Here is a 26,666-nt window from a genome sequence, read left to right as displayed (position 1 = left end):
ACAGACAAAAAAATATTTATTGAAAATATTTGATAACTTCAAATCAATATCGGTAACCAATTCTTATGAAATAACTGGTATAACAGTATGTTGAGATGAAATACAATAGAATACAATAAAATTGACTGTTACGACTTCACATTTAGAGATACATTTGCTGATAGTATCCACTTGTTACTAAATCAGTATAAATAACGGGTTCTGATATAAGGAATTCTCAAGTCATGTATCAGAATCGGTTTAGCTATTAAGTCTTCACGGTAAAAGATATATTTATTTATTGTATTTGTTTATTCTTCAATTGATGTTAGTAATCAACTGTAGAGAGGTTTAATTAGCGATATATTAGGCTAGATCCAGCTATAGTGATCTTTGTGACTGCATACGCGCTTTTTTAATTCAGCATTTGTATCAGCATTTTGGTATAAGAGTATTCTTTTGCAGAGGATACCAAAAGTATGATATAAATTTTATGGGGATAAGTTCATAGTGTGAAACGCCACCGTTTTAGAGGGTGAGCGGGGTTTTGATACCTCCTTCAGCCAAACGCCTATTGTGTTAATAATTAGGATTAGGTAAGTAGTGAATTTGTTAATCAGGGATTGTATGAATAGTCCTCAGTATAAACAGATATAGTTTTTTGCTTAAATACATATAAATGTAATCCAATAACTCCCATATATTGAAAAAAGGAAACAAGGTAGTCCACTCAAATCTATTTTGTATTTACCATACTGTATTATATTTGATCTTTATTTCTTTTAATATTAATTTTGATTATTCTATATTTTTATTAGGTTTCTTAAAGTCACCAAGTTGACACATTCTCACAAACGGTAAGTATTACTTTTGATTTTATTTTCTAATTTGCTACTTTATGTAAAGCAGACAGTATAAATGAGTTACGCTCAGGGGTATACACTCAGTCTAGATAGGCACAGGCCTAGCAAGGCACAGAGTCTAACAGCCCCCCTGATCTTCTCCAAGAACCGCCGCAAGGCGGGATGGGCTTAGCTGCTGGGAGACTGCAGGTCGCGGCCCTTGGTTTGGACCCTAGATGTGAGAGATAGAAGAAATGGCAGCAGAGCAATAAACAAAATCAGTACATTAGGAGACGCTGGAGTGGATGAACGGTACCAAAGTCAATCTTGCAGAGGGAAGATCCAAAGAGGGTAGTCGGTGAGAATGCCGGGTCTGGCACATGGTTCAGATAGCTGACTTTACACAGGGATGATCCAAGCGAAAGGTCAATAGACATGCCTGGTTTGGTGCACAAGAGGTTAATCAAAAGTTCCAGGGAAACACAGGGCCAAGCAGATCACACAGGATTCAGTAGGTAAGTAACCTGTTGCTCTGACACAGATTAGCATCAGAGCATTTTTTTTTTATAAAAGAAGGATGGGCATTGAAATCTCCCACTGCGGGGTTATGTGAAAAGCCCCGTCGCGCAAAGGGAAGCGCCGCGCGGCTGTCAGGACGGGATACAGGAGCGGGAACAGGTAAGTTTCCTCACAAAATCTTACTTTCATTTTTATTTTTTATTTGTTATTATATGTATAGCAAACCATATAGTAATTATATTTAGTACACACTGGTTAACATTCTGTGATGTTTATTAGAATGTATTATCCAAAATAATAATTGTTGATATCAATATTATTTTCGGATTCCACAATATCAGGAAACAAATGCTGAAAATAGAGAAGGAAAAGTATATATACATACATATATATACACACACACACACACACACACACACACACACTAGAGAGGCTCAGGCTCGGTTCCTCGGGAACCGAACCCACCCGAATTTAGAGGATCCGACTCTGCTCGGTACTTTCGCACTTTATCGAAATCGGAAAAGAGGAAAAAAGTCATTGTTATGCCGCTGGATCTTTCGAGTTTAGGAATCTATAAATACCGCCCTCCACGGCGATCTAGCGCCATTTGAGAGAGGGACACAGAAGGGGTAGCGCAGAGTGTAGAGCAGCTGGGCAGCCAAATAGATAGAATTGAAAATGGAGGGTGGTAGCAGTGTCCAACAAAAGTAATCAGTGACATTCAGGAGAAATCCATTGCTAATTCTCATTGCAGAAAAATAGAAATACTAGTGCTGTTAGGGTTGGTGTAATTCTGCAGTCAAAGTCTAATGTGGTAACACACAAAAAGGAGAGCTGCGTTGGTAATTCTCATTCGAGTAAAATACAAATACTAGTCCTTGCAGGCTTTTCTTCTGAATTTTGCACAAAAAATTGTATGGTGTTATATACACCTAAAGAGAAGAGATCAATTGCTCCATTGCCAATTGTCATTGCTGAAATACAAATACTAGTCCTCGCAGGCTTTTCTTCTAAATTTGCACCAAAAAGTGTACGGTGTTATCAAAATGGATTCACAGCAGTACACAGAAGAGCAGGAGCACCAAGCAGCTGCTGCCACCAGTCATGATGATCGTAATCCCTGTATGTCATCTGGTAAAGCCTATGTAAAAGTACTAATTGTGTTTATAAGTTCAGCAAACAAAAATGTAAAAAAACACCTTTTACCTTGGTCAAGAAAAAAAGAGCTGTAATCCAGGCAAAGATATCTGTAGAAAAAACTAAAATTTCCAACATGCCATTCTACACATGCAGTGGCAAAGAAAGAATAAGGCCTTTGCCTTTCTCCATGAGTGCGAGATCTGAAACGGTTACTGAGCCATCTTTTTGGAAGGTCAGTCGTGACCAAGCAACACCTTGTCATTCGGACTCCAAAAGTGGTGCCCAAATACTTTTACGTGTAAAAGCTGAGCTGGAAGAAAACAGTAAGGCATTAGAGGAAAATGTATGTTCAGATTCAGAAATGACACCAATCCCTAAGGAGAGTCCATCCACGAGTGCCATGTGTAATAGTGACCATTTTGATAGTGTACCCATAAAAAAGGCCTCTTTCAGCATTTCTGAAGATGTGTGCATGAACAGCCCGAGTGTAGCCAGTGATACACCAATTGAGGATGCCACTGTAGAATTACAGCAGGATGAGGGGAATATTTGTGTAGCCAACGAGGGCGCTAATGAGGATGTCGATGAGGATGATGTTGTTTGTGTAAGTCCTGCACCGGTGGAAGCAGTTCTGGCAAGTGATAAGAAGAAGGCCATAGTCATGCCTGGACATAAGATCCACTTCTTATGTGTGGAATTATTTTTACCCAACTTCTGACAATAGTTGTCTAGCCATTTGTAGTGTATGTAAAACCACAGTCAGTCGAGGGAGGTACATTAACCATCTAGGAACCTCATCCATGTTACGCCATTTGACGCAAGTTCATGGCAAGGTGTTGGGAAAATCAGAAAGTTATGCTAAAAAAATAACAACAAGCTGTCCATCATCAGCTAGGACCCTTCTCTCGCCTACATCCCGATGCCTGCAATCTACACCCACAACACCATCCTCGTCAATATCCTCAGTAGCGATCGGAGTTAGTCCTGCATCCAAGTTGCAAAGGCCAAATGTCTCCTCCCCTATCCTGGATTCCTCAGAAGAATTCTTGAGTGTTAGTCCCACTACTGCTGCTGCTGGGGGTGAATCTTCATCCCAGAAGCAGACCAAAAAGAAGACTACTAGTAGTTTACAACAATTGACTGTTAAATAATCCTTTGCAAGAGGAAGAAAGTATGAAAGCTGTCATCCAGTCGCAAAGCGGATCACAGACGCCATGGTGACTATGCTAGTATTAGATCTGCATCCAATATCCTCTATTAATGCAGCTTGTTTTAGACAGTTACTTGAGGTCTTGTGTCCCTGTTACCAAATTCCATCACAACACCATTTCAGTAGAAAAGCTATTCCTTACCTCTACCAGAAGGTTCATGAAAATATTATTGGACAATTCCATCTTGCACCATTTTTCCTTTCAGCTACCGCTGTGTGTCAATGTTACCTACATGTGCTATATATTGTTGTGTGTTTAGCAAAAATCTTAGACACCCATTGATGATGCAGATGACTCAGCACAATATTTTGACATATGCTCTTGCCTACTGTAAAAGAATTGACCAGAATTAGTGACACCTCTACTGTAACTCCACCTGATCCTACTATCAACTATCAACATACAAAGAATGGTGGAGGATTATTTTAAATTTTTTTGAACCGTATAAAGACAACAGTTTTATTAACAAAGAACAACGCTGCTTGCAGAAGTAATGTAAGCATAGCTATCTAAATAGATGTGTTTATGTATTACCTTACACTTTGCTGCTGGTTCAGAAAGTGTTTGTAATCTGCACCGTACATCAAAGGTACCTAACTAGATTATAATTTTGTGGGAATTGGGGCTGATATGAAGCTCACTGATTAACTGGCTTTTTGCTGGGAATTACAATGGCTCTTTTTCTCATTGTCTGGCAGCCTGGATTGGTGAGTGTCTGATAAAAGCACACATCCCGGGAGGGTCAGCGCTCGTTGCCATGTATTAGCTGTAGAATTACCTCCGTTATCCAAGAAACAGGTGGAGCGATCAAATGAACCATAACTGGTTTCATGATCCAAGGACAATTCCATCTTGCCCCACTTTTCTTTTCTGCTACTGCTGTGTGGCAATGTTTCCTAGATGTGGTAGGAACTGCCGTGTGTTTGAGTCATTGCTCTGTTGCTTAGCATCCAGCCAGATCACTGCAGTATTTGTCCAAAAGTGTATGAAAATAATATTGTGACCTGTGAGGTGGTCAAAATTGACTGCAAATGACTTGAAATTAGTGTTATTGAGGGTTATAAAAATGTAGGGGGAAAAAAAAAAGAGCAAAATGATGTGACTTTAGCATATTTTAGCAATTTTTCCAAAAAAATACAGATCCACAACCAAAACACACGAGGGTGGTTTTGCCAAAACCCAGAGCCGTAACGAGGCAGGTGCCAGGGCGCAGTTCCAAGGGGGTGCAGTGGCCGCCCGCACCTGCCTCGGTGAGGAGACTGAAAAAAATAAAAAAAATAACAGACCTCAGACACAGACTGCCGGCCGCATCCACAATGGTGGCTGACACCTGGCCCCACCCCCTTCTGAACTCTGCCCTCTGCCCCTAAGCGTCTGATGTCATGACATTGCTAGGCAGCAGAGGAGCAGAGGAGAAGAGCCAGGCAGCGACGGCTGGACAGGATGAAAGAAAAAAAAGGTAAGCTTCAAAGAGGGGAAGGGGGATGTGTGTTGCTATTATGGAGGGAGGGGAGGGGGGATGTAAGCTGCTATTATGGAGGGAGGGGATAGGGATGAAAGCTGCTATTATGGAGGGAGGGGGATGTAACCTGCTATTATGGAGGGAGGGGAGGGGGGATGTATGCTGCTATTATGGAGGGAGGAGAGGGGGATGTAACCTGCTATTATGGAGGGAGGGGAGGGGGGATGTATGCTGCTATTATGGAGGGAGGGGAGGGGGATGTAAGCTGCTATTATGGAGGGAGGGGAGGGGGATGTAAGCTGCTATTATGGAGGGAGGGGAGGGGGGATGTATGCTGCTATTATGGAGGTAGGGGATGTAAGCTGCTATTATGGAGGGAGGGGAGGGGAGGGGGGATGTATGCTGCTATTATGGAGGGAGGGGAGGGGATGTAAGCTGCTATTATGGAGGGAGGGGAGGATGGTATCTGTATTGCAGTCACAAGAATGCTCTCTGTATTGTATGGCGGTCACAGGAATGCTCTCTGTTGTAATGCGGTCACAGAAATGCTCTCTGTATGGTATTGCGGTCACAGGAATACTCTGTATGGTATTGCGGTCACAGGAATGCTCTCTGTATGGTATGGCGGTCACAGGAATACTCTGTATGGTATGGCAGTCATAGGAATGCTCTCTGTATGGTATGGCAGTCATAGGAATGCTCTCTGTATGGTATGGCAGTCATAGGAATGCTCTCTGTATGGTATGGCAGTCATAGGAATGCTCTCTGTATGGTATGGCAGTCATAGGAATGCTCTCTGTATGGTATGGCAGTCATAGGAATGCTCTCTGTATGGTATGGCGGTCATAGGAATGCTCTCTGTATGGTATGTCGGTCATAGGAATGCTCTCTGTATGGTATGGCGGTCATAGGAATGCTCTCTGTATGGTATGGCGGTCATAGGAATCCTCTCTGTATGGTATGGCGGTCATAGGAATGCTCTCTGTATGGTATGGCGGTCATAGGAATGCTCTCTGTATTGTATGGTGGTCACAGGAATGCTCTCTGTATTGTATGGCGGTCACAGGAATGCTCTCTGTATTGTATGGCGGTCATAGGAATGCTCTCTGTATGGCATGGCGGTCATAGGAATGCTCTCTGTATGGTATGGCGGTCATAGGAATGCTCTCTGTATGGTATGGCGGTCATAGGAATGCTCTCTGTATGGTATGGCGGTCATAGGAATGCTCTCTGTATGGTATGGCGGTCATAAGAATTCTCTCTGTATTGTATGGCTGTCATAGGAATACTCTCTGTAATGTATGGCAGTCATAGGAATGCTCTTAGTATTGTATGGCGGTCATAGGAATGCTCTCTGTATGGTATGGCGGTCATAGGAATGCTCTCTGTATTGTATGGCGGTCATAGGAATACTCTCTGTATTGTATGGCGGTCATAGGAATGCTCTCTGTATGGTATGGCGGAAACTAGGAGGCTCTTTATATTGTATGTGTGTGTGTGTACATGTGTGTGTAATATATATATATATATATATATATATATATATATATATATATATATATATATAATATTATATAATATTAGTAACATTTAGTGTGATGGTGATGAGGGGGCACAATGTGATAAAGATGGCTTCATGGCACGGTGTAATGAAGGAGAAACTGTGATGGAGAGCACAGTGTGATGAAGGGGCAGTGTGATACAGATGGTACCGTTACAATTATGTTTCAATTTGTTTCAGTGATTTTTATTTCAATAACCAATTCATTTGTTATACAGCTAGCATGTGACAGCTGCATTTAAAGTACTTTGATTCTATGGAGGCTTATTACATAAAGATCCTTACAAAGCCAGACTGTGAAGAATGGGGAGGGAGGGGGTTTCAGTTCGGTCTAGAACTTGTAAAGCGATATGCACGCCCCCACAGTATATTGACCACGCCCACTCAACGATTGTCACTCCCACTTAGTTGGGGGGCGCCGGTGCCCTGTCTCGCCCAGGGCACTAAAATGTCTAGTTACGGCACTGGCAAAACCAAAACACGAAGCTAACCCAGATTCAAAACCAAAGCCACTTCACGGGGGTCAATGAACATCTCTAATATATATTGTGACAGAAGCTCTGGGCAAGAGGTAAATGGCAGGTACATAAGTCCTAGGTTCCTGTCATTTGTATTTTAAACACCAGTTTGTTTCTGAGGAAAAGCTTCTCATTTGGTTTCTCCGCTTCAGGAATTTCTGGTAATGGGTCCCTGGTGTTTTGTATGGCGAGAGTAGGGTGGGCTCCATACAAAAGGCCCAATCCAGGTCTTTGGCTCTGCAAACTCCCAGCAGAATAAATCAGGACACACACCTGTGTGGGGCTTATAAAAAGCTCCAGCCTGATCTCTCACTGTCTGTGGAGGAGATCAGGGGTCTCCTGAGGGAAGCTGCCATCTATGCTGTGAGTGTCACTTGTTTGATTTAAAGTGAGGGACATAAGGCCCCTCACTCTAGAGCAGGGGTCCTCAAACTACGGCCAGCGGGTCACATGTTGTCGACTGAGGACATTTATTTGGCCCGCCGGGTGTTTATGCCGCCACTGCCTGTCTGTAATTTTTTTTACATGAGAAGGACGGTCATTGGTGGAAGAGGGAGAGGGGGCGGCGGCCGCCGCCGATTGGCTGGCCGGCTGAAGCGCTGGATCATGAGAATAGTTGTCCAGCTGCAATCTAGCTTCAGGCGGTGAGAGGAACCGAGCAGCGCAGCCGGACTACAACTCTCATCTCCCAGGATTCAGAGGAAGCCAGAGCATTTGGGAGGGCCTCCTGAATGGTGACTTGTGGGCAGTGAAGGTCGGAAGCGGGAGCGCGAAGAGCGGGAGAGAGAGTGCGGGAAACGGAGGCATCACAGCGCAGAGGCAGCTTGGAGGAAGTTGGGAGCATTATTACCTCAGTGTGAGCCTGAGGTAAAAGCAAAGTTTCACCAATCAGACTGCAATGATAGGCATTGCAGTCTGTATGTCTCTGTGTGGGCAAAGTTATTGCTGGTATATTGTTTTTTTAGCGCTGTATATATATATTGGTATTTTACTAATAGCAATTTGGAATCCCTAGGAAACAATGATGTCAAGAAAAAGAAAAATTGACTCAGAGTGTAGGATATTCAAAGAACAGTGGACTTATGATTACTTTTTCATGCAGTACAAGGAAAGAGCTGTATGTCTGATATGCCAGAATATAGTGTCTGTGTTCAAAGAATATAATTTGCGTCGACACTATGAAACTCAACATAAATATAAATATGATAGTTTGGTTGGAGAAGTGAGAAAAGATAAAATATTAAAACTGAAAAATACATTGACAACTTACTTTTGTGAAGCAGAAGCAGCTAAATATTTCATCACTGCGAGCAAGTTTTCAAGTTGCCAAGCTAATAGCACGCACTGGCAGACCATTCGTGGAGGGAGAATTTGTTAAAGAATGCCTTCTTTCTGTTGCCAAAGAGATGTGTCCAGAGAAGGCCGATTTATTTAGTACAGTGAGTCTTTCAGGACCTACAATTACACGGAGGATTGAAGAAATTGGAGACAATTTGCATCAGCATTTGCAAAACTCCACAAAAAAACTTTCATATTTTTCCTTGGCACTCGACGAAAGCAATGATGTTCGTGATTCTGCACAACTTCTAATTTTTATTCGTGGGACAAATGATTATTTCGAAGTCACAGAAGAGCTTGCTGCACTGCAAAGCATCAAAGGAACAACTACAGGAGAGGATATCTATGAAAAGGTTTGCCAAACTATGAATGGTTTGGAGCTGGACTGGGCTAAACTAGCCAGCGTGACAACTGATGGTGCTCCAAGCATGGAGGGGTCTAAGAAAGGAGCAATTGCTCGCATTAACCAAGAGATGGACAAACATAACCATTCTCATCCAATAGCCATACACTGCCTCATCCACCAAGCGCTGTGTAGTAAATCACTGAAGTGGTACTCTGTTATGAAAATTGTGGTATCTTGTGTTAACTTCATTAGAGCTCATGCACTAAAAACCACAGACTTCAGGAATTTCTGTCTGAGCTAATTGTTGACTATGAAGATGTTCTGTATCACACAGAAGTCCGTTGGCTGAGTCGAGGGAGAGTTTTGAAACGTTTCTATGACTTACTTCAACAGATTACAACTTTTCTGCTTTCAAAAAACAAATAAGTACCAGAGCTCAATGATGCAGAATGGAAATGGCACCTTGCCTTTCTGACAGATGTAACAAAGCTACTCAACAATTTCAATATGCAACTTCAAGGAAAGGGGAAGCTCATCTGTGATATGCAATCACATGTCAAAGCATTTGAAGTAAAATTAGGCCTCCTCATCAAACAAGTGAAGGAGGAAAACTTCTGCCATCTCCCCACAACTCAAAATCTGTCAGCGGAATGATTGCATTCCCAAACAAAACATGTGTGGATTCACTGGAAAAATTGCAAAAGGAGTTCCAATTTAGATTTAAAGAGCTTCAACTCCATGAACAGGACATACAGCTTTTCCGTAACCCATTTTCTATTGACATTGAAAATGTGGATACAATTTACCAAATGGAACTGGCTGAACTGCAGAATTGTGACTCTCTGAAAGACGCATTCAAGTCAGCAGCCTTCATAATTTCTATGCATCTCTCCCCTCTGAGACATATCCTCATCTCAGGAACCATGCACTCAAAATGGCAACCATCTTTGGCAGCACTTATGTCTGTGAACAGACTTTTTCTAGAATGAAACATTTGAAATCTCCAACCAGATCAAGACTAACGGATGCACACTTGCATCACTTGTTACGACTAGCAGTGACAAATATGGAACCAGACCATCTCATTAGCCAAAAGCAGGCCCATAGTTCCCATTGAAATACTGGTAAATTTGTTGATTTAACTTTACTTCATTTTAAATATTGTATTTGTTCCCGTTTTGTTTCTTCACTTCAAAATAAGATTTGTTCATAGTTTTTGTTTTTACTATAGTCCGGCCGTCCAACGTTCTGAGGGACAGTGAACTGGCCCCCTGTTTAAAAAGTTTGAGGACCCCTGCTCTAGAGAGTGTACTACACTGTGTTAGCTAGTAGCCAGATGGCTAGGATTTTGTTAATGATTTGTTATGTGTTGCAAGCTGGTGAATAAAACTAGCTGAGGCTATTACCCTGAAACAATGGACTTATGTGATTTCTCTGGCTGAAGTGCACCCGACCCAGATAAAATTGTACTAAATATAATATATATATATAGATTCCATAGAGAAAACTATTGAAACTCTTCCACTCAAACTCCAAAATGCTTTTTGGAGTTTGAGTGGAAGTGTTTCAATAGTTTTATTACATTTTAGATGGTGTGTAAGGAACCTTAATCGGACATGTTAAACCGTAAGGTTTTTTCTCTATGGAATTTCATGGCTTTTTGTACAGTAAAAATATTGATACTTTTCAAATTCTATGTATCTAAATGTGAAATCACCCACCCTCTGCCCACCAACAATTTTCTATCACATGCCACCCTGCCCCCTAAATTATTACATGCCCCTCCCACTGCCAACCAGGTTCTCTCTTGTGACACCCACTTTTCTCACGTGCCATCTCCTGCTCATCAGCCTTTCACACATATGGGCCCTTGCTGACCAGCTACTTTTTTATATGCCACCACCTACCAACTAGATTTTCTCTCACATGCCACTCCTTGACCATAAGCTTCTAATATCAGCCCTGCACACCAGCTATTCTATCACATGCCACCTAATAACCAACAGCTTTTCGCTCACATTACCCCATGTCTACCAGCTTTTCCCTCACATGCCACCCAACTCACCAGCTATTCTCTCACACTCCAACCTCTGCTCCGCCAGTGACAACTTCACAATTCAAAGAGCCTTCTCCGATCTCTGTACAAAATAGAGCCTTTTAGTAAAACCTGCACCACACAAAAAAATCTTCTAGTGACCCCTACTCATGATAAAGAATACCATAATAAAAAGAATCTTCATCTGACAACACAGAGAGCCATCCTCCGGTCCCTGGACAACACAGAGAGCCATCCTCCGGTCCCTGGACAACACAGAGAGCCATCCTGCGGTCCCTGGACAACACAGAGAGCCATCCTGCGGTCCCTGGACAACACAGAGAGCCATCCTGCGGTCCCTGGACAACACAGAGAGCCATCCTGCGGTCCCTGGACAACACAGAGAGCCATCCTGCGGTCCCTGGACAACACAGAGAGCCATCCTCCGGTCCCTGGACAACACAGAGAGCCATCCTCCGGTCCCTGGACAACACAGAGAGCCATCCTCCGGTCCCTGCACAATACAGAGAGACATCCTCCGGTCCCTGCACAATACAGGGAGCCATCCTCCGGTCCCTGCACAATACAGGGAGCCATCCTCCGGTCCCTGCACAATACAGGGAGCCATTCTCCGGTCCCTGCACAATACAGAGAGCCATTCTCCGGTCCCTGCACAATACAGAGAGCCATCCTCTGGGCCCTGCACAATACAGAGAGCCATCCTCTGGGCCCTGCTCAATACATAGAGCCATCCTCTGGCCCCTGCACAATACATAGAGCCATCCTCTGACCCTATACAACACAGAGGCCATCCTCTGACCCCTGTGTGATACATAGAGCAATCCTTTGACCCCACACAACACAGAGAGCCATCCTCTGACCCCAGCACAATACATAGAGCCATCCTCTGACCCCTGCACAATACATAGAGTTATCCTCTGACCCCTGCACAATACATAGAGCCATCCTCTGACTAGAAAACTATATATCAGAAATAACAAAAATACATTTTATATATATATATATATATATATATATATATATATATATATATATATATATATATATATATATATATGGAAAAAATAAAATGAGAACCCTATGGGGCTCAAAATAATGAAATAAGCATATCAAAACTTTTCATTATTTTGAAATGAAAAGACAAAATATATATGTGCTCTTAGTGGGAATTGAACCCACAACACTATGTTATCAGAACAGTGTATATATCAGTTGAGCCACAGCTCCTGATGTAAGTATATGGGCAAATGTATCTTCTATGAAAGAAAACTACATATAGTTTTTGAGATTAGCTCATTGAAATAGTTCTATTTATAGTATTAGGGGAAGAGAGGAGAGGGGGAGCGCATGACAAGATGGACGGAGGAGAGGGTGAGCGCATGAGAAGATGGACGGAGGAGAGGGTGAGCGCATGAGAAGATGGACGGAGGAGAGGGTGAGCGCATGAGAAGATGGACGGAGGAGAGGGTGAGCGCATGAGAAGATGGACGGAGGAGAGGGTGAGCGCATGAGAAGATGGACAGAGGAGAGGAGAAGATGGACAGAGGAGAGGAGAAGATGGACAGAGGAGAGGGGAACCGCCTGAGAAGAGGGACGGAGGAGAGGGGTAGCGATTATAACTTACTTATAACTAATGCTGCTAATTCTGCACAGTTATTATTCTTTCTCGGCTGGTGAAGCACAGAGCAGTTTTAAACTTCCCGCCTCCCCCTCAGTGCAGTGAATAAATTATCTGACGTCACTGAGGGGGCGGGAAGTTTAACATGGATTCCCTAACAGCCACCTCTGGCACCGCACAAAAAGATTAAACTTTGAAATAAGAGCGGTGCCAGGGCTAAAAATTATACAATGTGCCCCCCTCATACCCAAAACACTAACCAGCCCATCTACTGCCAATAAATATCTCTAATTCGTCTGCAGTTTACAAAAGAAAATCAGTATGCGGGGAAAACACAGCCATATTTGTGCTCCCAAGTGAAGCCACATATACTACACCCAGCGCAAGACTATCTACCATGCTCAACGTTATGAAGTTTTCTGAAATCTCCTATCTTTAAAATGGGGCATGTTTTACCAAATTGTAAAAAAACTGTAACTTTCTCAAACTTGTGGACCCTCAAAGGCACTCCTCAGACCTAATAGCTTTCTAACAAAACTTACCGCATTTCTTTAAACACCCTGTACACTGAGTTACGCTCCCCCAAAAAACCCAGAAAAACTGCGACTTTTTCTAAACAGTTAGTGGAAAAAGAAAACGAACAGACTTTGAACTTTAGATTGTTCCTAAATTGTCATTTTTTATTCTTTTTTCTGAAATTTCACATGCGGCACCTGTGGACAGTTCTCCATTCGCATACCAAATTTCAGTTTAATAGCTTTAATACGTTTTAAGATGTAGACCCTCAAACACCATGCCCCCCCTCTCACAGATTCCCTACGTTTTGTAGATGTAACCTTAATATAAGGGCACGACTGTGCCCATATTATTATTATTATAATATATATATATATATATAGATATATATATATATATATATATATTATAAATGTCTAGTGGCATGTGTTAGTCTGTCTGTGTGTGTAAAAAATAAAACCAAGCTGCAGCGCCACCTGCTGGGCGGAGTTATACACTGACCTACTAAATTCTTAGTGTGTGTGGAAAAAAAATTCAGAAAGGGCTGAAATTTGGTATACTAAGATGTTTTTAATTTGTTAATTTAATTTGTTAATTGTTAAAAGTGTTTATAAAGATTTAAAAAAAATATATATATATATTTCTTGAAGGAGAAGTGACAGTTGGGAGTGGTTGGTGGTTGCCGGGGGTGACAGTTGGGAGTGGTTGGTGGTTGCCAGGGGTGACAGTGGGGAGTGGTTGGTGGTTGAGGCCTAGGCTATGGCCCAAATGCATGACAAAAACCTTTTTAACACCTTAAGTAGCTTGATTTGACTAGAATGAGTATCATGCACGGGTTAACTTGTATATATATATATATATATATATATATATATATATATATATATATATATATATATATATATATATATATATATATATATATATATAAATAAAAACAACTGTGCATTGACCAGAAGCTTAATTTCCTTCCTATTTTGTTGTTTTCTCTCTTCCTCCACTTTCCTGTTAATTCTGACATGTCTTTTCGGTTTACTCTTTCCTTGTACATTCTAGATTATTTTATTTTTTTGCATAATTGTAAACAAAAGGAATTATCTTAAAAAAATAATAGCCAGTGTCAAAAGTGGTATTTTTTTGGGGGAAAAAAAAAACACACTGTTGGTCCTGCCACACTGAACATTGCTGGTTTCCCTATCTATTTATCTAAACAGGATAACTTTATTTCCCGGTTCGAAAAGTTGGGAGCTATCTCCTGTTAACTGCTTGGAGGTATTTTCTGTTCACTGCTGATCTGTTACTGGTGAGGCAATGAATAGGGCGATGGAGGGGAGGAAGTAAACTGCGGCCAAATGATTCAAAATTGCTAGGCTCATCCCAGGGATATGACCATTCTTCCTTTGTGACATGACCATGCACCCATCATAATGTGGCCACAGACCCTCTCCTGATTCCTTGGGAATTATGCCAAAACTGAATTTTTCATAGATTTTAGAAACGATAAGCGTAAAATACATGGTCTCATTTAAAAAGGTCATTTACAAAACAGCACAAATGTAGCTTTGCAGCAAAAATTTAATTTTGCAATGTCATGCACAGATTTTCACACTATATGCCCATTTGTATGGGTAAGAATATAGCTCAGTGCATCAAACTTTTATTCTTTCTGGGTGAAATGGAGCTTTCCTTTCTGAAAAGTTCATATGTAAAGGAAATTGCATAACTTTGCACTCATGCAAAACCAAGATTTTGCTTTGCATGACAATATTTAATTGACCGTCTAGGAGTGGTGCTTGAATATTGAATATTTAAGGGGTGGAATATAATAGAAGAATTCACATTTTATGCACAACATTTTTGCCAAAGCATATTTAAATTGTACAAATGTGACACGTGCAATTAAGCTTTATTTAAAATATAAACTAGACTCGTGCAAACAGTGTTTTGGGAAAAATATTCAGTTTAAAATAAATAAAGCATCACGTCAAGAGTGAATAGGTAGGACTTCGAATTGATGTTTTCAATTTTGACAACATCGGAATCTTGGCCTGAAAATCCACAAACAACCTATCATAGTAGACAGTGAGGGCAGTCCTTGTTATACACTGAGAAGACAAATAGCATATTTGCACTGTTCTTTTTAGTTTAATTCCGCTGCAACTGTAGCAAAAGGCAATTCTGAACAATCCATTACATACAGCTGAAGCCACATCCACAGTCATGGGTTCTGAATGATCTGATATGTGACAAAAAGTGTTTAACACAGGAACTGCATATCAGGTTGCTGTGATATCACTAACCAACTCTTATGAATACACTTATCTGCTCAATGCACAAGACATTTATGTTACCTGGAAACTAGAAAGACACTCATACATGCTCTTTAAATAAAAGTACGATGGAGAAGATCCATAGAAGATCTGTCAACTCAGAATATCTCTCTCTCTTTATATATATATATATATATATATATATATATATATTTTTTCATATTCATTTTGTTGGCTATGACCTGGGAGACCTGTGTTATTTATTGTGATCCTTCTAGAAGATCAGCAGCTGTGGGAAGTACCTGGCCGAAGAGGGGAGTCATGGGAGTGGATATGAACGTCACAAGATCAGCTCACATTAAATCATATTACGCCATCTTTGGCTAGCGATGCCCTTTATGACTAGATTACTCTAAAATTGTAGCATTTATTACTCTCAAAGGTTTGTTACTTTTCATTGTACTGCAAATAACAGGTGGCTGCATTCTCACTAGAGATGAGGGAAATTTTCAAAACTGTTCAACAAAATATTCGCCTCAATGCACATTTGGCTGCAATATTTATCGTTTCGCCAACAGAATTTAGCCATAAGTGTTCCCAGTTTGGTCTCTAGTACAGCAACCACACAACACAACAGCTTTATTCACAGACTATAAGTTATGAAATATGTGAACTTCTAGATATTGTGCAGAATGGTGAAGGAAAAGCATAACGCAAAAATTGTATATCATAAACTTTGCACCTCTGTGAAACAACAGCCTGAACTCGATTGTTGAAACTTGTCTCGCAGTTTTTCTCTTCTCTACACTGAACTTTTTTTATTTATTTGAAAACTACTGAAATTAATTCTTATAAGCTTCACCTTACTTGTAAAAGGTATCAGGTATACTCCCTCAAAAGTTTCATTCCTACTTTTTATTTTATGGTTAAAATGTTCCAATGTTACAGGCTTTTCTTGCTTGGAATGAAACCGATAGCAGACATGTGCAATATATTTTTTTTTTATATACATTTAGTAAACTATTTGATTTTGCACTTCCGCAATGTTGGATCACTTGAAAGGTCTATTTTATACCAGATGACATGACAAGACAACCATCTCTAATGTAGATGAATGATCAACCTTACCTGCTCGTCTTGCAGTAGAATTAGACCAACAATGATAATGTTAATGTTCCCCCCTATTGTTCCATCTTTGAACAATGCAGATACCTAAAAAAAAAAAAATGAATTTGATGTGCTCCTTGTAAAACAACATGGTCTGGACAGAAGACATTGGTAATATTTCATCTTTGATTGTAAAGAAAATGTTGCAATGAAATTGGAGAAGCAAGAATTGCTGGATTATCAGTTGCTGACTCCAAATCTGGGACTCTCACTGGCTTACACTGGTTAGTTATAAATTGAACAGGTCTCATAATATGAAGTACCACTTGAGAAACAGGTCTGTGTATATATATGTTTAGACTCTTCAGGGTGACACTGGATTTTGCTTGGACCTGTATCCTGGACTTGGGCAAATTTACTGGATTCTGCTGTAAGATTGCTGGGAAAACTAAAGCTGTATACTAGATGTTGCTGGATCAGTACCTAGATTTTGGTTATTATTTGGGCTGTTCTATTTTGAACTTTAGCAATGTTATATCCCTTGGGGGCTATTTAACATACTGGACTTCCCAACTTGCTTGATTTTAAACGGGAAAGTCCCTATTTGAGGGGACTGTCCTGCACATTTGTGCCGACTTGCAGCAGGTGCCTCTGGTGCATGCAGCATTTAAATGGTTTTTTTTTAGGAGAGGGGTTGCGCATGGCCTAGTACTTTAGAAACTATGGCCATTCGGGGGCTGGCTGGGCTGGTTCCATAGTGGAATACATTGGGCTGGTTCACTGGGCCACCTCCATTCTTTTACCTTGAAAATAGGCTGCGGAGTTAAGTCTTGCCCCCTGGGCTAAAATTTGCCAGCCCTCCCCTGTGGCCATTGTAGCATGGACATGCCCCTAATGTGTGGCATCCGTGTCCCTATCAGAGGGGGGGGTGTCTGTATCCTAATGTAGGAATTCTAAATGTTTTGCGGTATGAAGAGAGACTTTGTTATAATCAAATTTCTTAAAAAAGTCTGCCTATTCTTTTTATATATTTAAGAATATGGTAACCTTTAAATAAAATTATTTTTTTTTCTGTTTAAGCAAAATATGAACGAATACCTTATACTTTAATTTTACTAGATATATACAGATTTGCAATAGTAAGGATATTGATATTACCATGCAACTGGTATCCTGAACAGCATGGGATTAATTGAATGTGGGCTTATTTCTTTTCTATTTTGTCTACAAATACAATTTAATTTTGGTTTAGCTGCTTTCCATTCAGCCCATTTAAGGCTATTTGGGTGTTTAAAAACCTGCCCATTGTTACATGTCAGCCTTCATATTTGAGAGGTGAGTTTATTTCATGGTAATTGGATTTTATTTTGTGTGTTTGTTTGAAGCATACTGTCTGTTAGTGCGGGATGTGCACAAATGAGAACACTAGATGTCGGGTTGCAAGCTTAAAAGTTTTGATCAAAATACGAACAAATAGCTCATAGTTTTGCTTGTGTCTAGCAAACTTAGAGTAAGGACAAGCCCTGTTTACAAATGTTGTTATTCTTTAAATATAGTCAAGAATATGGTAACATTTAATTAAAATTATTTTGTTCTGTTTCATATGGAACAATTTTTTACTTTCATTAGTTTTAGCATCAAGGCCTACAGCAAACCACTTGCAAGATGTGAAAGGTCCCCCTAAGTTTTTAAATAGATACTGTTGATGCTGTTGTTGAAATCATTATTTCCACAGCAATGGTACCAACATGCTTTAGAAACTTTAGCATAAGTCAGTTAATAATACTAGTTGTTGATTAAGGAAGATGGACAATACTCCATCACAAATCACTAACATGGGGTACAATTCTACCCATGGTATAATTAAGTACAATCATTTAAACATAAAAACACCACTACTAAATATATCTCCCCTACAACCTAACTGTATTAAACAAGGTAAGTCTTTAATCTATTATGTCCTACAAGTTAGTGGCTACTAATATGCCCTTTAATACAAAGATACCACTGTACATGCTTGTAGTTATCGTTAATAAGAAATAATAGACATGCTAAAGCGGTCATACGTTTTAAGCATTGTTCCTGTATAAGCTGCAATATATCCCAAACCCCATGTAGATCATAGTATAAGTAATTCTACAACCTAATAAAATAAGCCATATCATATAGCCTAAGTCATAAGTCCATTATGGCATGTATATATCCTTTTAGCTGGAGTTGATTTCCATAATACTCCAACGGTACATATGTTTTATAGCAAAGTACAACAGGAAGACAGTGTAAAAATGATTTACCCAAAAGACATCTCATCTGAAAGAATTGCAATCGTACCATATTGAGTATTGTTAACACGTAGGTAGTGATGTTTTCATGACCGTGATTTTGCATCATTTTCTTGTCAACAACGACAAGAGTTTCCACGTTTAAAGGTTTGTTCCTCTGAGGCTTTATGAGAGAACGTTTGTTTCGTCCTGGATATTTATATTCATCAGGCAAAATGTAAAGGTCTTCTTTAGGAGGTTTAGGCATATCTACAAAAAACAAAAGTATACATTTTACAGTAAATTGAACATTAAGAAGACACCACACTGCAACCCATATAAAAGCACAATTTAAAAATATCTCAATTTAGAATATAGACTTGAATTATTCATTAATTAAGAATTTATTTTATTTTGTAAATGCACAAACTGAGCACACATACTGTGCATACATACTGTACACACACATACACACACACACACACACACACACACACGATTGCAGAGCTAGAGAACATCAAGGGAGGGTTTAAACAACTACCTCTCTCTTCACCTAAGACAACACCCTACTTTAGTCATTGAGGGGGTTGGGGGGAGGGGTCAAGGGCTAATATGGGTAAAACTGAGGGCCACATACATTCGTATACGTGGCAAACATTCTTCCTATGTAAGTGCATTTTGCACACAATGTGATGTAGTAGAATATAATCCTTATTTTGTGTAAATTACTGTTAGCATTATTTTCATATAATGTAAGCTCTCACAGGCAGAGTCCTCTCTACCCTATGTCTTAAGCTGTATCTTCTGCTGTTTGTTCACTCACACCCCAGAATTCATAATATTATTCGTGCTGGCTTCCTCACAACTATCCATGTATGTGTTATTATGCTTTGTTGTATTAGTGTATCTTTTATTTATTATGTTCATGTATGTCATCTGTGACCCCCTATAAACAATGATGATGACTTAAGTTATTAATTTATTCCTCTCTAATGATTTCCTGGATTGACAATAAGCCAAATATCTATGTGTAATGTCTTCACTTGTGATTGAGATTAGCGTAATTTAGTATGTTTTTAACACTAATTTAAAGAATATCCAAAAGAAAACATTATCAGTACTGCCAACTCTACTAAGAATTATTAATATAGCTGTATAGTGGTGCAGGTTTAATAAAACAATTGAATAGCTTGAATGGTCTTTTGAATATGAGCTGATTCAGTAGAATATAGTACCTATTGTGTGTAAATTCCTAATTGTTAGCAAGATTTTCATAAAATACATGAAATTAGGTCATTTCCTATCCTACAATTTGTAGGCTGAAAATACAAAACCAAATCCATTGTGTGGTGATCTGCCCCTTGCATTCTGTAAAAGCCTAACATACTCAGCATTGGGCCTGGTTCATAGGGAGGGCCTGAAAAAATTATTGGGTCCCCTATTTCTAGAGAATACTGACCAAATGCTGAGTAAATGCTTAGTGCTGAGTAGCACTGGGTTCCTCCTGGTACACATGGCTTTGGGCATAAGGGTAATACTATACAAATATAGTGGTATTACATGTGCCAGCATGCCTTGACAGCTCATAACTGTTCTTGCAGCAATCATTTTCTTCACAAGAAAAGCTGTTTCCACAGATGTTATGAAAGGGGGAGGCTGGAGAGTACTTGTAAACTGCCGCAAATTGTTTGATTTCAATAACAGGAGGAAAGGAAAAGTGCTAGGGTTAAACTGGAGCCAGAGGATAGAAAGCTTCCTGGGAAAATCCAAGATGGCTCATGCTGCATGCTTGTTGCTTCAGGGAGAAGTGTGGAGACCAGCAGCCTGTTCGTGGAAGGCTATAAGAAGCTAGGCCAAAAAGCCAATTCTGGGCATAGGATTGGTTCTCTCCAGCTGGTTGAAGAGAAAGAAGGCCCAGCGCCTGGGACTGAGGCAGCGCTGGAGTACTGTCACTAAAAAATCTTCAAGTTATTGTGGTTGATAAATTGTATATCTGTCTAGATGTAAATCTTTGTGCATAAAGCATGGCAGTTGGGGGGGGGGGGCATTGTCTTAAATCACAGTGACGCAAAAGCCCTGCAGCAGGGGTGTCCTTGCTTGTGCATGCAGAGTAAGACAAAACGGGCCCTTGTCCTGCAGTGACATGCAATGCAGTAACTGTGATGTTCACTAACTAGACTGGCAGCAAATATTTAAGAAAATACTACTGGGATATAAACCTATATTTTTCCTGGACACTTCCTCCCTCAAACTATTAAAACCACAGCAGCAGCTGTACAGTGTAGCTATAACCCACACCATTTGTGATATGATAAAATGACACAGCATAATGGTTACTATTATAATACTACAACAAGGAAACAGAGGGTGAGTATGTCCCAAACCATGAAAACTCTGATATAGGCTCTCAGGATTCTGTTTTTTGGCACAGGGAGTATTTCCAGGAAAATATAAATGTTTTACAATTATGTTTGTAGGGCTGAAGTTGCAATATGGCTAGCAAAAACAATTAACACTGTAGATGGTGCAATTATACTTTGCCTGGCTTTATGATTGATTTAAAAGTCTGAACTCTTAATAGTTGGCAAGCCAATCAGTAACAGATGCACATTCATAAAATATGAGTGACCACTACTTATTGGCTGGAAATCTATGAAGTAGGTGGTTTACCAGACATTAATTTAATGTCGGAAGCTCTTTGCTGAGCAGTCCGTGTTGGTAATAAGGGTATATATTAATATCACTACACTACAGAAAAATTTGAGGCACAATTATTTATCTTATGTATGGAGGCAATATGATTTATTAAATTATTCATATTTATGACGGACATTATATTTTAATTTTACGGGTCAAATTTATTTATTTAATAAAATATATGGAAACTATTAAATATTTATATAAAACATTGGCACTAAGTTAAGTTTTAAATGGAGTCATAATTACAGATTTAGAGATTTATTTAGTAATGGGGGCATTAAGCTTGATTTATTTATTATTTAGGAGACATTAACATTATTTACTCTTTCCCTCTTACCCCCTGCCCAGGTGTACGAGGAAGTGCCCAGTGCTACTTAGCATTGGGCCGAGCATCTATAGGTGTGGGGCATAAAAGTTTGTTTGCCACACCTAGAGTACTGCTCCAGCAGTGCTTTGTATTCTTTTAATTGGCAGAATAGGGAAATGATTTTTAATGTGATGCTTTCCAAAAACATATTCCCTGGTATTTTTCCTTAATTCCAGGAGTCAGAGCACAACTTCATTTTGAAGGGTAGTTAACAGTTAAGTATTACGCCAAACTGCTATTAATCAGCAATCCCGCATCAGATCCCCCTTTAAAGATGTCACTCCTCTGCATAACAGTCAATGTAGATTGTAATATTAAATATATCATATAATTAGACATATGTTTTATAATAAAAGGGGCCTATAATCTCCACACACTGAAAATCTTCATTGGCAAAATCTAAACTATTGATATAAAATATATTATATTTAAAAATGCTTTAGCCAATACCTCCCAACATTTAGAATTCTGAAACTAGACCAAAATAAGCCCTGCCCCTGTTCTGCCCTAAAATGGGCAAATTTGGGTAACCTAAACCCAATTTTCTGTGGCCCACGATTTGGCATGTCCCGGGACAGTTGGGAGGTATGCAATATAGTTTTGTACTGAAATGAGGTATCACCATTGAACTCTTGAGACTAATGGGCAGAGTTAAGGCTGTACTGTGTGGGCTTTAATGAAAGGTGCTACTTAACCATATACAAGACTTGGGGGAAATGTATTAAACTCCAATTTCTGCAAGTCACCAATAACCCCACAACTTACTGAATAAGAAACAACAGCATAACCTCTAATTCCAAGGGGTTGGTGGCTCAGATGTACAAAGTGCCACACATACCCAGGTTTACCCAGACAGCATTTATAGAAACATGTGTACCGTATGTGTCGTATTTTCCAAGTGATTGGACGCATCCAGAGGTGTGATTATACATCATTATAATGTACATTTTAGGGTCTTTAAAAGGCAGCCAATAGAAGATATATCATGTTGTTTTAAATATTAAAAATGCTATTATGTCATTAAATTAATAATGCTTATTAAGTAGTGGGTTCATGAAATATTATAATTAAATATCCTTGGGGCTTTGACCTTGTTTATTTGGATATGCATTGACTACATGTCCTAGAATCAATCAGCAGATCCTAACCTTAACACAGAACATTCTTGGTGTCAATGACAATGATGTTCTATATTGTGTTTCTACAAGAAATTAACAAACACAAAGTCACTCCGGAGTTTGGGACCACAGTGTTTACCACACTGGCAATTATATATGTATGTACATTCTCTTTGCATATGCTAAATAATGGAAGTATGCTACACAGGGAATATCTATGAGGTTATTTCTTTAGAAAACACTAGGTACGGGTATTAAAAGTGAAAACTACCCCAAGTTTAATGTCATGTGGTGGTTTTTTTTTAAAAAGAGAAAAAAAAAAGTGTGTGGCGTAGACCCGAAACATCTGTTTTGCAAAATAATAAAAAACAAACAATAAAAAAACATTTCAGATAGATGAGGTATTTAGTGGAACAAAATATGTTCTGCATTTCAAGCTAATGAAGCAAATGATATAACTGGCTTCCTATGAGATAAACATCAATCTACTGATCTGCCTTTCACATTCTAAACAGTCAGCTATCAAGGCGTAGACCCTGTAATATTTTCCAATGAGACTTCACAATATAGTATATTTAATTCATTTAAATTGTTATCTATCAGTTCCCCCACACCTGTAAATCCTTTTGAAAAAAGAATTTTAGAAAACATTTGTCTATCTAACCTTTAAATGTTTTTGCTTCTATAGTGAATCAAATAAAATAGCATTAAGTGAGGTAATCTAAGGCTACAGAAAGGACATTTAGGTGTCCTCTCTAACATCATGCAACAATTTCATGCAATACTTTTCATGTGTAATGAATTGTTATTGCCTGAAAGTGCTCGCCACCTTTTGGGTGGAAAAACGATGTGCTTGAATCTCACTACAAGCCTTCATTAATTTAGAAAATAAATAAACTCATGTTTAACTATTTAAAAAAAACAAAAGGCCCAAACAACAGATTGGTATAAATACCCATTGCCACTATTTCCAGAAAAGTTAAATATCACCGTCTGTAAATGGAAAAGGTTTCCCATAATTTTGCATATTGGAACTTATTTATTTATTCCCAGGCTATCAGTATCAGTGTAGCGAGTTGTAGTGCTATTTGTTTACTGTATTGTACTGTTCTACCATGAGCTGCGGACCTCATGTGGCACCCTATAAAGATTATTAATAATAATCTTAATAATAAATAATTGTGGCATTAACACAAGAGACCACCAACAAAAATAATAATAAAAATAAAATAAAAATAATTTGTTTAATCAATTAATGTTTCAGTGCAGTTCTCTAAGGAATCAATAGGGATATTGCCCTGCTCCCAGAAAATTAATCTTAAAGAGGGGATTGGGAACAAATGGTAGGTATAACTTACATATTATAGATACAACTATATTTTATGTATAAAAGCTTTTTAACCTCAAATTTGCACAGATGTGCTGGGTCCAAGTGCATTCTCTTAAGAGAACAATGGGAGCATAGATTAGATTTAGGGTCCAATATGCAGGCCACAGGATTACAGTATTAAAGAAGTTGTCAAGCAGGGTCTTGAAGCAGAGTGATGTTTATTGCTCAGGTGTCCTGACAAGGACAGTTCCACTGATTAAAGGTATCAGTGGTCAGGTCAGATGGAACATCAGAATGATACATTTCAGTGTACAGGATAGTGCCTTTTATACAGATTTGGACACAGGCTATTTTTAGAATCAGGATGTAACCTGTTTACCAAAACATGGCTTTACATGCATTGCAAAGCCAACAATATTTATACTTATCTATGAAATTTTAGACATGCTGTGATGTGCTCCTTCCTTCAATGTTGGACCTTCACACATCAAAAGATCTATTTAATATATGGGGCCTTAATTAAGACAGTTCAGAATACACATTCCCACAAACCCCAAACAAGCCATTTCCACACATCACAATACACACAAGACTTTCTAAACAAAGGTTCATTGTATCAGATATATACCTAAGAAATCATGCATTCCCTCTAGCAAGATTAAAACAAACAAGTTTCTTCCCTGGTCTCAGAAATAGCGAATTCCTATATCAAAATATACACAATCTCAAAAATAAGTGCATTGGCAATTATATAAATAAGCGCCCTGTGCTATTTCCTTTAAATAAATTTATACCATGTTATTTAAAAGTGATCCAGTCAGAGACGAGCATTGGGTTGTCCTTCCATATTGAAAACCAGTCCCAGACTGGAAAGCAAATGACTATTTCCTCAATGAGAACGGGGACTGCAAAAGACTTGGGGCTCTGTATTCGGAATCTGTGGAAAGGTTACCTATTTTCAGGTTTTTTAAAAATTTCCACTTATTGTGATCAGCGTATTGCGTGGGGAGAAAGAAATTGATGGAGTGTGGAAAATTATATAGTCCTTAATTTCCACATAGGTACTGGTGTCTTTTAAAAAAAAAAAAAAAAAAAATCAGGCTGTTACGAGCCACCACTGGCAGCCGGGACGTTACTTTTGGCCACAGTATCCCAGGCCATTGCCAGAGTGACCAGGACATTCCTGTCCCGGCAAAAGACCTGTCAGCCGGGGCGCATGCGAAGGAATAGACATTATTCAGCCTGCTTTGACTGATTCTGAGGTCTGATGCCCTGTGTTTCTGATTGGGGACTTGCAGCATTTAAGGCAGGGAGCCTCTCTGCTGGTTATAACATGTGTGCCACACTTTAGCTAACCTGCTTCCTGTTCCTCTGATTGACTTCTGTTGTGACCCCTGGCTTGTTTTTGTCCCGTTTATACTACGATTGCTCCTGACCATTGGCTTGTGTTGTGAATTTTCCTGGCTTGCTACCTGCCCTGACCTTTGGCCTGTCCCTCATTAACCTGATTGCTACGGACCATTGACCATTGGTACTGTTCCTGGTATTCGTCTTCTGGATTCCGGTTACTGCCTCCTACCTCTGCGCTATGGTACTGCACATGAACTTCTACTACGCTAGAATTAAGAATTAAGCTCTACTGGAAAGGCGGCTGTTATAGGATAAGTTAAACAAAAGCATGTGCACTCTCCAAAAGAGAATCGTATGTGCTGCTAGCGATCTACAGCAACCCTATATTTTCTAAAATGACAAAACACGATTCTCTGCAAAGGTAAAGATCTCTATTTGTTTCTTGAGGTTTGCTGTAATAAACTGATGTGATTCTCCTGTTCTCGGATACAGAAGTTTCCCCTCTTTTCACTCCTATCCACCGTGTGAGCAATCTGGTACGTTAAAAAGAAACCTTGTTGACTATGTGAAAATGCTCCAAATGTAATCACACACACTGGCAGTAGCCCTAAAACATGCTAGTTTTACCTGCTTTCGTATTGATCTGCTCCTCTGTGTAAAGCCCGCTGCCTTGGTGTCACACTTGACTCCGCTCTCTGCTTTATTCCTCACATCCAGACTCTCTCCCAGTCCTGTCAATTCCACCTTAAAAACATTACTAGAATACGCCCTTTTCATACTCGACAAGCTACCAAAACTCTTATCCATTCTCTCACCATCTCCCGTCTTGACTACTGCAATCTCTTGCTATCTGGCATTTCTGACACCCATATATTCACACTTCAACTCATCCTAAATGCTGCTGTAAGAATTATCTTCCTCTCTCACTGCTCCATATCTGCTGCACCACTTTGCAAATCCCTACACTGACTCCCTGTGTCCTCCAGAATCCAACTCAAATTACTCACCCTTACTTACAAAGCTCTCTCCAACACTTCCCCTGCATACATCCTAAATC

At 39.5% G+C, this 26,666-nt stretch overlaps 1 protein-coding gene across 1 annotated transcript in view; it reads right to left on the bottom strand.

Moving 5' to 3' along the window:
• The window catches only part of ADAMTS16 (ADAM metallopeptidase with thrombospondin type 1 motif 16), a 377,420-nt gene that overhangs the window by 246,772 nt on the left and 103,982 nt on the right, over window positions 1–26,666 (bottom strand). The window contains exons 5-6 of the mRNA XM_075212833.1: window positions 18,815–19,014; window positions 16,505–16,588 (exon numbers count right to left, since the gene is read on the bottom strand). Coding sequence (XP_075068934.1) covers window positions 16,505–16,588; window positions 18,815–19,014 — 284 coding nt within the window. The remainder of the gene's footprint in view (window positions 1–16,504; window positions 16,589–18,814; window positions 19,015–26,666) is intronic.

This window comes from Mixophyes fleayi, chromosome 5, assembly GCF_038048845.1.
Source record: "Mixophyes fleayi isolate aMixFle1 chromosome 5, aMixFle1.hap1, whole genome shotgun sequence".
NCBI classification, from domain to species: domain Eukaryota; kingdom Metazoa; phylum Chordata; class Amphibia; order Anura; family Limnodynastidae; genus Mixophyes; species Mixophyes fleayi.
Note: the sequence above shows the minus strand (reverse complement) of the source record. Positions and strands in the feature narration are given on the sequence as shown.